Source organism: Ranitomeya imitator, chromosome 1 (assembly GCF_032444005.1).
Source record: "Ranitomeya imitator isolate aRanImi1 chromosome 1, aRanImi1.pri, whole genome shotgun sequence".
In the NCBI taxonomy this organism is placed as follows: Eukaryota; Metazoa; Chordata; class Amphibia; order Anura; family Dendrobatidae; genus Ranitomeya; species Ranitomeya imitator.
Window position 1 is genome coordinate 867378964 of NC_091282.1, and position 13556 is coordinate 867392519.

Below are 13556 nucleotides of genomic sequence, written 5' to 3' on the forward strand. Positions count from 1 at the left end.
GTTTTCCCGAGCACGCTCGGGTGGTTTCCGAGTATTTGAAACTGCTCGGCGATTCAGTTTTTGTTGATGCAGCTGCATGATTTACGGCTGCTAGCCAGCCTGAGTACATGTGGGGGTTGCCTGGTTGCTAGGGAATCCTCACATGTATTCAAGCTGTCTAATCTTGCAGCTTATGCAAGGAAAGCTAAATTTCCGCGCACTTACAAATATTCGGAGATCACCCGAGCGTGCTCGGGAAAACCTGAGCAACGACTATACTCGCTCATCACTAGTAAAAACCCGCACAACACAGTGATCAGATTATTTATGGGGATCAAGTAAATGACAAAAAGAAAATGGCGAAATTGATATTTTTTCTCTAATAAACCCATAAAAAATGTTATAAAAATGTATGCTCAGGCCGTTTTTATGCTTTTTTTTTCCAGAATAAGTCTATAGAGAAAAAAAACAGCAAAACCGCAGTGAAAACACACAGTAAAGGGTCCATGCTGACAGCTGTCACTGACAACTGTCCATCACGTCTAGAGGTGCGGAGACCCATTTAAACGGTACCTGCTCTCTGGTTGCTGTGATCGGTCAAGCAATGCATGAGACCAATGATCAGAGTAATAAAAATTAAAGTTCTAAAGGGAGGAAGTAAAAAAAGTTAAGAAGATTGAAAAAAATATTAAAAAAAGCAAAAAATAAACACAAAATAAAGAACAAAAAATATTACACAAATTACCAAATATTAATTTAACAACAAAAATAAACAAAAAATTCATATATTTGGTCACTTCCAAAACAAGCCGATCTATAAAACTTTCACACTATTTAACTCCTATAGTGATCAGCATATAAAAGAGTAAAAAAAAAAGTTGCAAAAAAACTATGATTTTTCATCATGCCCATAGAAAAAAGTGGTAGGGATCTCGGAGGGCCACCTTAAAGGGACACTGTCACCTGAATTTGGAGGGAACAATCTTCAGCCATGGAGGCGGGGTTTTTGGGTGTTTGATTCACCCTTTCCTTACCCGATGGCTGCATGCTGGCTGCAATATTGGATTGAAGTTCATTCTCTGTCCTCCGTAGTACACGCCTGTGCAAGGCAAGATTGCACAGTGTACAAGGCAAGATTGCACTGTGCAGGCATGTACTACGGAGGACAGAGAATGAACTTCAATCCAATATTGCAGCCAGCATGCAGCCATCGGGTAAGGAAAGGGTGAATCAAACACCCAAAAACCCCGCCTCCATGGCTGAAGATTGTTCCCTCCAAATTCAGGTGACAGTGTCCCTTTAAGTTCTGGTTCAGCCTGACTGCCTGCCAGACCAACAGTCTGCTAAAGTAGGGCCAGTGAAAATGTCACCCTGTTCTTGCAATTGGGACCCTAACTCTCCCTGTCATGGAGGTACTCTTGATGGTAAGGAGGCTCGAGTCTCCGACCTCACTATGGTCCTCTTAATCCCTGGTCAGTCCCCTCCTTCACTCCAAGGAGCCTGGGACAGCAATGTAAGATGAACATGCCACACAAGACAAAACAGAAACCCTCTATCACACAAAAGCACCAATCAACAATAGGAAGGAGGATTGGGACAGGGAGGAATAAGCTAAACAGGAACTTTGACCAAGAGATAAACACACATACAATAACACCTCTATAACAACTTCTCTTAGCTTGTCACCGCGAGGCATTAAGCTGAGATAGCAAGTGCAGCTCAGTGTCGGTGCTGGATGGCAGCTGTATTGTCGCATCATGCAACAATGTAGCCTGCCATCTAGATGTAGCAGAGCTAGACACGTCGCTGGACAAATGGATTATTATGTTCATGTCCGGGACAGGTGAGGATGGTGTTGCCTCATTATTTTATTTTATTTTTTTTACAGAGGACATTGGCTTTAATCGATTGGGCGTAAGGTGAGTATAAAGGTGTTTGGTTAATTTAGAGTCAATAAAGTAGTCTGTGTCATTTGTTCAAATAAAGAACTTTGTTCTGGGTGTTATTTTTTGACAATTTGAGTATGGAGTTAGTAACGGGGGGCATCTTATAGATGCCTCTCCATTACTAACCCCTGAGCTTGATGTCACCTAAAAAGGTGACATCAAACACAATACTATCATCTCACTTGCCATCACACCAGGGCAAGTGGGAAGAGTGAGGCTAAGTGCCAGATTTGGCACAGCTTATGTCTGCACCATTTCTGGGGCGGCTTAGAGCTGTTTTGAGTCTGAGATGGACCAATATCCTTGAACCCTTCCTAGGCTATTAATATCAGCCCACAGCTGTATGCCTAGCCTTGGCTGGTTATTTATTATAGGGTGACCCAAAATAATAACCAGTAAAAACCTAGTATACAGCTGTGAGCTGATATTAATAGCTTTGAAGCTCCATGGGTATTATCCCAGTGGCATTTAACTAGTGCTTTCGGCCATCAGGCCAGAAATGAGCTCATCGCTGACCCTCGTCATGTGATCGGGGGTCAGCGATGCGTCGGCATAACAACCAGAGGTCTCCTGGAGATCTCTATGGTTGTTGATGCCGGATTGCTAAGAGCACCACCCTGTGGTGGATGCTCATAACAAGCCTGTAATTCTGCTACATAGCGATCTGAGCTTCGCTCCTATGTAGCAGAGTTGTGCCAGCTTCTAGTCTCCCATGGAGGCTATTGAAGCATGGCAAAAGTAAAAAAAAAATGTTTTCAAAAATATGAAAAATTAAAAAAAATAAAAGTTTAAATCAGCCCCCTTTCACCCCATTTAAAATAAAACAATAAAAAAATCAAATATACACATATTTGGTATCGCAGTATTAAGTTTTTTTGGTCGCCGTGACATTGCATTAAAATGCAATAACAAGCGATCAAAAGAACATATCTGCACAAATGTGGTATCATTAAAAAAAGTCAGTTCGGCATGCAAAAAATAAGCCCTCACCCGACCCCAGATCATGAAAAATGGAGATGCTACGGGTATCGGAAAATTGCGCAATTTTTTTTTTTTTAGCAAAGTTTGGAATTTTTTTTACTACTTAGATAAAAAAATAAACTAGACATGTTTGGTGTCTATGAACTCGTAATGACCTGGAGAATCAAAATGGCAGGTCAGTTTTAGCATTTAGTGAACCTAGCAAAAAAGCCAAGCAAAAAACAAGTGTGGGATTGCACTTTTTTTTGCAATTTCACCGCACTTGGTATTTTTCCGTTTTCTAGTACATGACATGCTAAAACCAATGATGTCATTCAAAAGTACAACTTGTCCCACAAGAAATAAACCCTCACATGGCCATATTGACGGAAAAATAAAAAAGTTATGGCTCTGGGAAGGAGGGGAGCGAAAAACGAAATCGCAAAACCGAAAAAAGCTGGGGTCATGAAGGAGTTAAAGGGAACTTGTCACCTGAATTTGACGGGACCAGTTTTTGGTCATATGGGCGGAGTTTTCGGGTGTTTGATTCACCCTTTCCTTACCCGCTGGCTGCATGCTGGCCGCAATATTGGATTGAAGTTCATTATATGTCCTTCGTAGTACACGCCTGCGCAAGGCAATCTGACCAAAAACTGGTCCCGCCAAATTCAGGTGACATGTTCCCTTTAAACAGAGATGGTGGCTATGCAATATATCAACATTGTGTGGAGAGAGTTCAGCTCTTGCAATGTACAGTGACATTGAATTAAGAGGTTAAAGATGATTTAGAGCTGTGTTCAATGAGTAGAGAGTAATAAAGGTCCCAACACACATTAGAAGGCTGGTGACTGACTGGCTATGTGCACACGTCAGGATTTTCTTGCAGAAATTTCCTGACAAAATCAGGACATTTCTGCCAGAAATCCGCATGCGTTTTTTGCACAATTTTTGCGCGGATTTTACGCGTTTTTTGTGCGGATTTTTAGCGGATTTTTTGCGTTTTTTTCCGGACACTCCAATTTAATGAGAAATCCGCAAAAAATCCGCAAAAATAATGAACATGCTACTTCTTTTTGCGGAATGCGTTTTTTTTTGCGGAAAAAAATGCAAACATGTGCACAAAACATGCAGAATACATTCTAAATGATAGGATGCATATTGTTTGCATTTTTTTAGCGATTTTATAGCATTTTTATCGGGAAAATCCACAAAAAAAAAACGCTAAAAATCCTGACGTGTGCACATAGCCTTATTCTTTGGCCAATCGTTTGTGAAACAGACATCTCAGCCCACCCTCCCATACACAGGATCACTTGTTTGGCTGAGCACTTGTTCGGCTGAGTGCTCCTGTGTTCTCTATAAGAAAGCCGCCAACTGAAATGTTTATCTCCTGGACAACAATACGATTGACAGGCCAAAGTTGGACAATCCCAATCAATATCTCCACTGAGAATCAGTCGGTTGGTGCCCCATATACATTAGTCTCTCAGCTGAACCCATCGACATTAGTTTAATGTGTATGGGGGACTTAAAGGGAATCTGTCACCTACTTTTTCGTATATAAGCTTTGGCCACCGCCATCATGGGCTTATATACAGCATTCTGTAATGCTGTAGATAAGCCCCCGATGTAACCTGAAAGATAAGAAAAACAAGATAGATTATACTCATCCAGGGGCGGTCCGGTGCGGCCTAGTCCGATGGGCGTCAGGTCCAGCGCCTCCCATCTCCATGCGATGACGTCCTCTTCCTTGCTTCCTGTCGCGGCTCCTGCGCAGGTGTACTTTATCTGCGTTGAGGGCAGCGCAAAGTACTGCCGTGCGCAGGCGCTGGGCTTCTCGGACCTTTCCCGGTACATGCACACTGCAGTACTTTGCTCTGTCCTCAACAGGGCAGATAAAGTACGCCTGCGTAGGAACCGTGACAGGAAGCAAGGAAGAGGACGTCATCGTATGAAGATGGGAGGCGCCGAACCCGGACCTGCGACCCCCATCGGACCCGGACGGCACCGGACCGCCCCTGGGTGAGTATAATCTAACTTGTTTTCTTATCTTTCATGTTGCATCGGGTGTTTATCTACAGAACTACAGAATGCTGTAGATAAGCCCCTGATGGTGGTGGCCGAAGCTTATATACAAAAAAGTAGGTGACGATTCCCCTTAAAGGGACACTGTCACCTGAATTTGGAGGGAACAATCTTTAGCCATGGAGGCGGGGTTTTGGGTGTTTGATTCACCCTTTCCTTACCCGCTGGCTGCAATATTGGATTGAAGTTCATTCTCTGTCCTCCGTAATACACGCCTGCGCAAGGCAAGATTGCTCTGGAAAGGCATGTACTACGGAGGACAGAGAATGAACTTCAATCCAATATTGCAGCCAGCATGCAGCCATCGGGTAAGCAAAGGGTGAATCAAACACCCAAAAACCCCGCCTCCATGGCTAAAGATTGTTCCCTCCAAATTCAGGTGACAGTGTCCCTTTAAGGCACTGTCAGAGGCATATCTTTTTTTTAAAAATCAGATGAGTAAATTCCACATATTTTGTTATTGAAGAACTGGGAAGCTCCCATACATGTCAGATGGTTAGCCAACATTAATAAATATGGGGACCACAATGTTTTGATAAACTGAATATATCAGAAAAAAACATCTGTCTATAACATGTTTAATTATACCTCTATTGTGGATTTTATAACAAATTCCAGATTTTCCATCTGAACACATTTTCAGATAGGAAGCTAAATTACTAGTTTGCATTACATAATCTCTCTAGTTGTATTAGATGCTGTACTTTTTAGTTGAATTTCATAACAGAAAATGTAGTTTTCTTTTGTTTTCTGTTATTGGTCACATGTTTTGCTTCTCTCTAACTTTCAGCTTTTCGGAAAACTGTGCATTGGAACATTGCCGCAAATCAGGAAGTTTGGGTCTGGGTAATGGGAGAACATTCATCGGACAAACCGTATGATGTAATCTGTGATGAAATTATCGCTGAACGTGCACGCAAGCAAGCAGAAAAAGAAGCAGAGGAAAGAAGGTAAAAGTGTTAAAGCATTTTTCCTCGATCTTTTAATTATCCCTTAATGCAGAATCTCCCAGCAAGTTTTTACATCAGAAAAGTAGTGATATGACTGTTTAAGCGCTTGTGCAACAATAACAATGATAACTTTTTGTTGAGGTCCGAAGTGCAAATTATGAGAAATGTACAGTAGAAGCCATGTATAAATCACGCTGGAAATGCACTGGGAGGGCAGTGCACTTGGAGGAAGCCATCAACATGCCCACAGTGCACTTACATGCCACTGTATATCTTAAAACTTGTGGTATTATAAGAACCATATACAATCAGTGAATACTTCAAGCAATTTTCCAAGTTACTCGAGAACTTCAGACTTTTTGTAGGTATCTAAATTAGGTGAGCCTGTGGCTCACATGTCAGCACTAGGGAATTAAACTTCTTCCACTTGTCCATTAGGTGTGAAATGCCAATAAATCACTTATTATTATTTGACACTCTATGGATTATCTAACAAGAGCATGTAACATCAAAAGTATAATTAAACCTATTTTAATATGGAATCTGTATGGCTGAATAACATATGTCGGGAAAAATAGGAATGTATATAGGTATGTCTATGACTCAGAATGCTGTAGTGATGGAAGGGAATATAGTGGACATCATTCAGGTATTATCATGTCACACTAACACTCATGTGACATAAAAGGCCATAAATGAGCTCATTGTATCCGCTCCATTTATACTCCATTTATACCCTGTGACTATGAGTCAGTGTATAATCATTGTTCAAATATACAACATAGAAAAATTGTAATCAAAAGATTCATTCTGATCCCTTTTCAATGCATTGATTTTAGCTTAAAAATGTAAATTCTAAATCTCAGAACACTGTCACACGTTAAAATATTAAATCTGTAGGGCAGTGGTTAGCACAGCAGCCTTGCAGCGCTGGGCTCCTGGGTTCATATCCCACCAATGACAACATCTGCAAGGAGATTGTATGTTCTCCCCATGTTTGCAAGGGTTTCCTCCGCATTCTTCGATTTCCTCCAACATACCAAAGAAAAACTGATTCTAGATTGTGAGCCCCAATGGGAACAGTGCCAATAATGTTTGCAAAGCGCCATAGAATTAATGGCACCATATAAGTAAGTAATATAAATAAATAAATCTGCAACGTAAGCCCAAATCAGGGCAGAAGAGAAACAAATCTTAAGGCCCCGTCACACATAGCGACGCTGCAGCGATACCGACAACGATCCGGATCGCTGCAGCGTCGCTGTTTGGTCGCTGGAGAGCTGTCACACAGACCGCTCTCCAGCGACCAACGATCCCGAGGTCCCCGGTAACCAGGGTAAACATCGGGTAACTAAGCGCAGGGCCGCGCTTAGTAACCCGATGTTTACCCTGGTTACCATCGTTAAAGTAAAAAAAAACAAACGCTACATACTTTCCTATCGCTGTCTCTCCTCGGCGCTCTGCTTCTCTGGTCTGGCTGTGAGCACAGCGGCCGGAAAGCAGAGCGGTGACGTCACAGCCAGACCAGAGAAGCAAAGCGCCGAGGACAGACAGCGATAGGTAAGTATGTAGCGTTTGTTTTTTTACTTTTAGGATGGTAACCAGGGTAAACATCGGGTTAGTAAGCGCCGCCCTGCGCTTAGTAACCCGATGTTTACCCTGGTTACCAGCGAAGACATCGCTGAATCGGCGTCACACACGCCGATTCAGCGATGTCAGCGGGACCTCAACGATCAAAAAATGGCCCAGGCCATTCCGACACGACCAGCGATCTCACAGCAGGGGCCTGATCGCTGGTACGTGTCACACATAGCGAGATCGCTACTGAGATCGCTGTTGCGTCACAAAACTTGTGACTCAGCAGCGATCTCGCTAGCGATCTCGCTATGTGTGACGGGGCCTTTAGTGTTAAGGTATGTTCCCACAGTCAGTAATTGGCAGCACTTTAAATGCAGCACATGTCCGCTCTGTCCAAAGCGCTGTTGGCTTTTGAATGCAGGGGATTCCGCATGTGTTCATTGAACCATGCGGAATCACAGCACCCAATTCATTATATAGGTGAAATTTATCTTATCTGAGCGTCTCCGCAAGATAAATAGACATGTTGCAGTCTGGAAAGACGCGCCACATATCCATCTCCGCAGGGAAGCCGGAGGCGTCTCTGCACGCATAGTGGACATGGGACTTCTTGAAATCCCATCCACTATGTTATAACAGCTGGCTGCTGCGAGTTGGACGCTGAAGATGTGCGCAGCGTCCAACCCACAGCGTGGGAGCATACCCTTATAGTTCTCTCTATGTATGACCTACTTACTGTTCTTAGTTTACCGATGCAAAATACTGAGCAAAGTACGCGTATAAAAATCAACTTTTTTTTAGTTTTTCTTTGAATTGTTATAATTCCAACTAATGTTTTTAAAGTTTCTACAGCTACATTTACTAAAAGTGAAATGTGATTAGTTAAACACATCAAGATGTTGAATGACTGGTTTGATGATTGTTTGATGATAGTTAAGCTATTTGCTTCTCTTTTTCTTTAGAGCTTTGCTAAACAGGTGAGTCATTGAGATAGACTGTTCTTTAGTAGTGATGTGCGAGTGTACTCGTTGCTCGGGTTTTTCTGAGCATGCTAGGGTGACCTTCGAGTATTTGTTAGTGCTCGGAGATTTAGTTTTCATCGTGGCAGCTGAATGATTGTAAATCATTCACCTGCCGCGATGAAAGCTAAATCTCCGAGCAGTCATAAATACTCGGAGGTCACCTGAGCGTGCTTGGAAAAACCTGAGCAACGAGTACACTCACACATCACTATTCTTTAGGGATAACCTTCCGGATAACTATAGGACCCAATTCATCAAGACCTGTGATTTTCTCGCCGGTCTTGATGAGGAGTGAGACAGTCCTGGTTCATTAAGGAGTAAGATTTCTGGTGTAGGGAACGCCTCTTCATGACAAGACAAGCTGTGGCGGTGGTGGCTTGTCACCCTCCTGCTCCAGCTCTGCCCGTTTTAGCGGAGCACTGAGGAACTGGCCTAAAACACCAAAAGTCACAAAACTTTTGCACAACTTCAAGTTGTACAAAAATGTTGGAACTTTTCAAAGCGATTTACAGCAGAACTCTGGTGAAATTGCTTTGATGAATCGGGGCCATAGTTATATCCATTGGGTTTACTGGCAGTATGTTAATGTGTAGGTTTTGGTTCCCAATTCAAAATAAGTGGATTATATTACTGGTCTCCTACAGTATTGATATAATTTTGGAGTCCCTCAGGTCAAAAATGTGATTGCACCCTCTCCACCTCCAAACTACACCTCTGTTTAGGGATGTAACAAATGATCGAGGATCGAGCCTTTGCAGGGGACCTTGCCTGCTGTGGCCTAGCGGAGACCTATAAACACACTTTTGCAATTAATACTTAAAGAGTAAACATCGTAGATCAATCAATGAAAGTAAGAAACTTTGTAATATGCATTATTAGAAAAAATCTGCTTCTTTTCCCTCCTTGACTGATCATTTGTCTAAATTGTCCATTCATGTGTACAATCTGTCTTCAGTGAAGACAATTATTACATTAGTGAAATAGGAGGTGACAGTTGGTACTCATAAACTTCTATGGAGAACTGTATCTGTCATACCAGGAGAACTTGTAATAGAATGTCTATGTCTGTCTCTAGCTCCTCTCCATCCTCATCCCTACTTCTTCCCACTCCATCAAATTTTAGGATCACCATTTGCCATCTCCTACTGTACCTTAGTAATGGGAAAATCTGCCTTTACTGAATACAGATTTTACAGATTTCACCTATGAATTGAGAGCGAAAGTTCAGTCCTGATGGAGAAAGCAGCAAATTTCTTTGATAAGATAAATTACAAAGTTTCTAATTTTCATGTGTATTATTGATGTATGAAATAAACATTACAATGATGGTTCCTTTTTAACAATTACATGTAGGTATACCCATACATTGACATATATACACACGAGGCAAACGCATTAACTAAACACACGACCTAAAGACGACCCAGGAAAACATACTCAGAAGGGAGGTAAGAACATTTCTAAAACAATCCACAGTGAGGAGATTGGAACAAAACAAAATCCTCTAAACTGCATGCTCGCAAACGCCAGAAGCCTGACAAACAAGATGGAAGAACTAGAAGCAGAAATATCTACAGGTAACTTTGACATAGTGGGAATAACCGAGACATGGTTAGATGAAAGCTATGACTGGGCAGTTAACTTACAGGGTTACAGTCTGTTTAGAAAGGATCGTAAAAATCGGAGAGGAGGAGGGGTTTGTCTCTATGTAAAGTCTTGTCTAAAGTCCACTTTAAGGGAGGATATTAGCGAAGGGAATGAGGATGTCGAGTCCATATGGGTCGAAATTCATGGAGGGAAAAATGGTAACAAAATTCTCATTGGGGTCTGTTACAAACCCCCAAATATAACAGAAACCATGGAAAGTCTACTTCTAAAGCAAATAGATGAAGCTGCAACCCATAATGAGGTCCTGGTTATGGGGGACTTTAACTACCCGGATATTAACTGGGAAACAGAAACCTGTGAAACACATAAAGGCAACAGGTTTCTGCTAATAACCAAGAAAAATTATCTTTCACAATTGGTGCAGAATCCAACCAGAGGAGCAGCACTTTTAGACCTAATACTATCTAATAGACCTGACAGAATAACAAATCTGCAGGTGGTTGGGCATTTAGGAAATAGCGACCACAATATTGTGCAGTTTCACCTGTCTTTCACTAGGGGGACTTGTCAGGGAGTCACAAAAACATTGAACTTTAGGAAGGCAAAGTTTGACCAGCTTAGAGATGCCCTTAATCTGGTAGACTGGGACAATATCCTCAGAAATGAGAATACAGATAATAAATGGGAAATGTTTAAGAACATCCTAAATAGGCAGTGTAAGCGGTTTATACCTTGTGGGAATAAAAGGACTAGAAATAGGAAAAACCCAATGTGGCTAAACAAAGAAGTAAGACAGGCAATTAACAGTAAAAAGAAAGCATTTGCACTACTAAAGCAGGATGGCACCATTGAAGCTCTAAAAAAATATAGGGAGAAAAATACTTTATCTAAAAAACTAATTAAAGCTGCCAAAAAGGAAACAGAGAAGCACATTGCTAAGGAGAGTAAAACTAATCCCAAACTGTTCTTCAACTATATCAATAGTAAAAGAATAAAAACTGAAAATGTAGGCCCCTTAAAAAATAGTGAGGAAAGAATGGTTGTAGATGACGAGGAAAAAGCTAACATATTAAACACCTTCTTCTCCACGGTATTCACGGTGGAAAATGAAATGCTAGGTGAAATCCCAAGAAACAATGAAAACCCTATATTAAGGGTCACCAATCTAACCCAAGAAGAGGTGCGAAACCGGCTAAATAAGATTAAAATAGATAAATCTCCGGGTCCGGATGGCATACACCCACGAGTACTAAGAGAACTAAGTAATGTAATAGATAAACCATTATTTCTTATTTTTAGTGACTCTATAGAGACAGGGTCTGTTCCGCAGGACTGGCGCATAGCAAATGTGGTGCCAATATTCAAAAAGGGCTCTAAAAGTGAACCTGGAAATTATAGGCCAGTAAGTCTAACCTCTATTGTTGGTAAAATATTTGAAGGGTTTCTGAGGGATGTTATTCTGGATTATCTCAATGAGAATAACTGTTTAACTCCATATCAGCATGGGTTTATGAGAAATCGCTCCTGTCAAACCAATCTAATCAGTTTTTATGAAGAGGTAAGCTATAGACTGGACCACGGTGAGTCATTGGACGTGGTATATCTCGATTTTTCCAAAGCGTTTGATACCGTGCCGCACAAGAGGTTGGTACACAAAATGAGAATGCTTGGTCTGGGGGAAAATGTGTGTAAATGGGTTAGTAACTGGCTTAGTGATAGAAAGCAGAGGGTGGTTATAAATGGTATAGTCTCTAACTGGGTCGCTGTGACCAGTGGGGTACCGCAGGGGTCAGTATTGGGACCTGTTCTCTTCAACATATTCATTAATGATCTGGTAGAAGGTTTACACAGTAAAATATCGATATTTGCAGATGATACAAAACTATGTAAAGCAGTTAATACAAGAGAAGATAGTATTCTGCTACAGATGGATCTGGATAAGTTGGAAACTTGGGCTGAAAGGTGGCAGATGAGGTTTAACAATGATAAATGTAAGGTTATACACATGGGAAGAGGGAATCAATATCACCATTACACACTGAACGGGAAACCACTGGGTAAATCTGACAGGGAGAAGGACTTGGGGATCCTAGTTAATGATAAACTTACCTGGAGCAGCCAGTGCCAGGCAGCAGCTGCCAAGGCAAACAGGATCATGGGGTGCATTAAAAGAGGTCTGGATACACATGATGAGAGCATTATACTGCCTCTGTACAAATCCCTAGTTAGACCGCACATGGAGTACTGTGTCCAGTTTTGGGCACCGGTGCTCAGGAAGGATATAATGGAACTAGAGAGAGTACAAAGGAGGGCAACAAAATTAATAAAGGGGATGGGAGAACTACAATACCCAGATAGATTAGCGAAATTAGGATTATTTAGTCTAGAAAAAAGACGACTGAGGGGCGATCTAATAACCATGTATAAGTATATAAGGGGACAATACAAATATCTCGCTGAGGATCTGTTTATACCAAGGAAGGTGACGGGCACAAGGGGGCATTCTTTGCGTCTGGAGGAGAGAAGGTTTTTCCACCAACATAGAAGAGGATTCTTTACTGTTAGGGCAGTGAGAATCTGGAATTGCTTGCCTGAGGAGGTGGTGATGGCGAACTCAGTCGAGGGGTTCAAGAGAGGCCTGGATGTCTTCCTGGAGCAGAACAATATTGTATCATACAATTATTAGGTTCTGTAGAAGGACGTAGATCTGGGTATTTATTATGATGGAATATAGGCTGAACTGGATGGACAAATGTCTTTTTTCGGCCTTACTAACTATGTTACTATGTTACTATGTTACATGCAAACATACAGTACATGAATATGTGTACAGACAAATATACACATGCAAACAGACATGCAGAAATAGATTAGTCCTAGACCTTAAGGGGAATCTGTCACCATATTTGAGCTATCCAATTTATTAATATGGGCATACAGGTAATCAGAATCAATTATTTGAAAGAAACTGTTTTACCATTATAAACAGTACAGGATAAACTTCTCCAGGTGCGCCTACCTGTGTCTGTACAACTGCACAGACTGAAGGGGTTAAATAAGGCTAGGTCCTTTATGTTCAATCAATGATTGGTTGAAGAGTGACTAGAAATCGTTGTAGTTCTGTGACTCACTACTTACTGTGACCGCTGTGCTTTATCATTTCCCGACCAAAGGTTGAGAGGCACCAATAGTCTTCTTAAGTTTGCAAAAGTTTTTATATCAAAGTAAACATTGAATAATATTTACCAAGCAAACACTACAGTAAGACGTACCGTCTAAATAGTGGAACAAAGGAAAATACATTTAGGCTAGTGCTCGCTGCTTATTATTACATTGCATTTTTTATACTGTTTAATGCAGCCAGAAAATGAATGTAGCATACGATTGCGTCACCACTTACCGTAAGTGCAATTCTGAAGTAATACTAT

At 41.4% G+C, this 13556-nt stretch overlaps 1 protein-coding gene across 1 annotated transcript in view; it reads left to right on the forward strand.

Annotated features, from left to right (window-relative positions):
- The window catches only part of SH2D4A (SH2 domain containing 4A), a 168813-nt gene that overhangs the window by 78854 nt on the left and 76403 nt on the right, over window positions 1-13556 (forward strand). Inside the window, exon 3 of the mRNA XM_069742478.1 lies at window positions 5761-5920. Coding sequence (XP_069598579.1) covers window positions 5761-5920 — 160 coding nt within the window. The remainder of the gene's footprint in view (window positions 1-5760; window positions 5921-13556) is intronic.